At 53.1% G+C, this 1355-nt stretch overlaps 1 protein-coding gene across 1 annotated transcript; it reads left to right on the top strand.

Moving 5' to 3' along the window:
* LOC141916670 (uncharacterized) lies at window positions 1–988 on the top strand. Its single transcript, XM_074809399.1, has one exon. It carries the CDS (start codon window positions 1–3, stop codon window positions 949–951), a length of 951 nt encoding a protein of 316 aa, XP_074665500.1. The 3' UTR covers window positions 952–988.
* Window positions 989–1355: the final 367 nt, after the last annotated feature.

Below are 1355 nucleotides of genomic sequence, written 5' to 3'. Positions count from 1 at the left end.
ATGCACTACTATGGGGAGCGATATAAACACTTGTACCTGCCGGGATCAGGCTATATCACTGAAAGCATCCAGCAGTGCACGCCCCAGTCCGATGTGTGCAGTACCACGTGCCACCCAGTGAGCGTGATCAAGAGCCCGATGCCGAGATGGCAAAGCTACACACAACCTTTCACTTATGTGTGCCCGCAGCCAAGCATGAGCCAGACATCCCTGCTGTCTTGCCAGCCCTATGTACAGCAGTGTGTCCTGCTGTACCCTGAGCCTTGTGAGACCACTCGCCTTCTGCCCTGCAGGAAGCCCAGCCTGAAGCTGAGCACAATGCAGAGTTTCCAGCCCTGTGAGACCAGCTGCTCTGAGAAAAAGCGTGTAGCCAAGAGCCTCCCACCATGTGCACCCAGGTGCCCGGAGCCGGGCAAACTCAAGTTCCCACCGTGTGGGATCAAGTACTCGGCCTCGTGCAAGGACGAATGCAGGTCGCAGAAGATCTCCAAATGCTCGACGCAGCGGTGCGGCACGGAGCTCCGGTCCCTGCAGGGGATGACGAGCGGCTATTCCCCGCCATTGAGGGGTGTCACTGAGTGCCCCCCGCAGCAGTGCATAACGCAGGAGTGCGTGAGCGGGTTCCCCCACCAGAAATGCATGAAGGGCTACCCGACACAGGAGTGTGTCACCACCTACTCCTCGCAGCAGTGTGTAACCAAGCCACAGCCACACGTGCCCAAGTGCCCCCCTGGGCAGGGAATAAAGGAGTGCTCCTCGCACCATCACGCAGTCAAATGCTCGCTGACGCAGGAGGGAGGCAAGCACAAGAGCTCGTCGACACAACACTTGAGCAAGTCCAAGTGCCACTACCCACGGGCCACCCAGCACTCGACGCAGCACCATGCAGGGGGCGTGAAACGTTCAAGCCACTCCAAGAAGAGTCGCTGTGCTTCAAAATGGCTGTGCTAAAAGAGATAAAGGAGTAGTTGTGAAAACAACAAGCTATGTAGCTGAGGTGTGAGGTTATTTTTCTCCCCGTTCCCATTCCTAACCCCCAAAGAAGCTTTGGCCTTATTTTACCCCTTATTGTATCCATGTTAAACTCGTAGAGTGCATTGCCTTCCTTTTGTGACCACACTTCAATTATTCCTGCAACAGAAAAGCTGTTAGTGAGAAGTTAAGTAACTCTGAGCAGGTGCTCAGGCTTTGAACTTCAAACCGATAGAACTCTGTTACAGTGTTCACACCCTGAGAGGTTTTTGCTGTTACTGGATCAATCATATTCCCCTGTTGTACCAGTCATATTAAACTCAGGTTGTAGCTGGATTCCTGCTCTCTGTCTGATTTATTTTCCATTTTTAAAAACTGTTTCT

The sequence above is a fragment of the Strix aluco genome, chromosome 30 (assembly GCF_031877795.1).
Source record: "Strix aluco isolate bStrAlu1 chromosome 30, bStrAlu1.hap1, whole genome shotgun sequence".
Taxonomy (NCBI): Eukaryota; Metazoa; Chordata; class Aves; order Strigiformes; family Strigidae; genus Strix; species Strix aluco.
This window is presented reverse-complemented; position numbering and strand designations above follow the sequence as displayed.

Coding starts and splice junctions, on each gene's coding strand:
- LOC141916670 (XM_074809399.1), top strand. CDS start 1: ATGCACTACTATGGGGAGCGATATAAACACTTGTACCTGCCGGGATCA.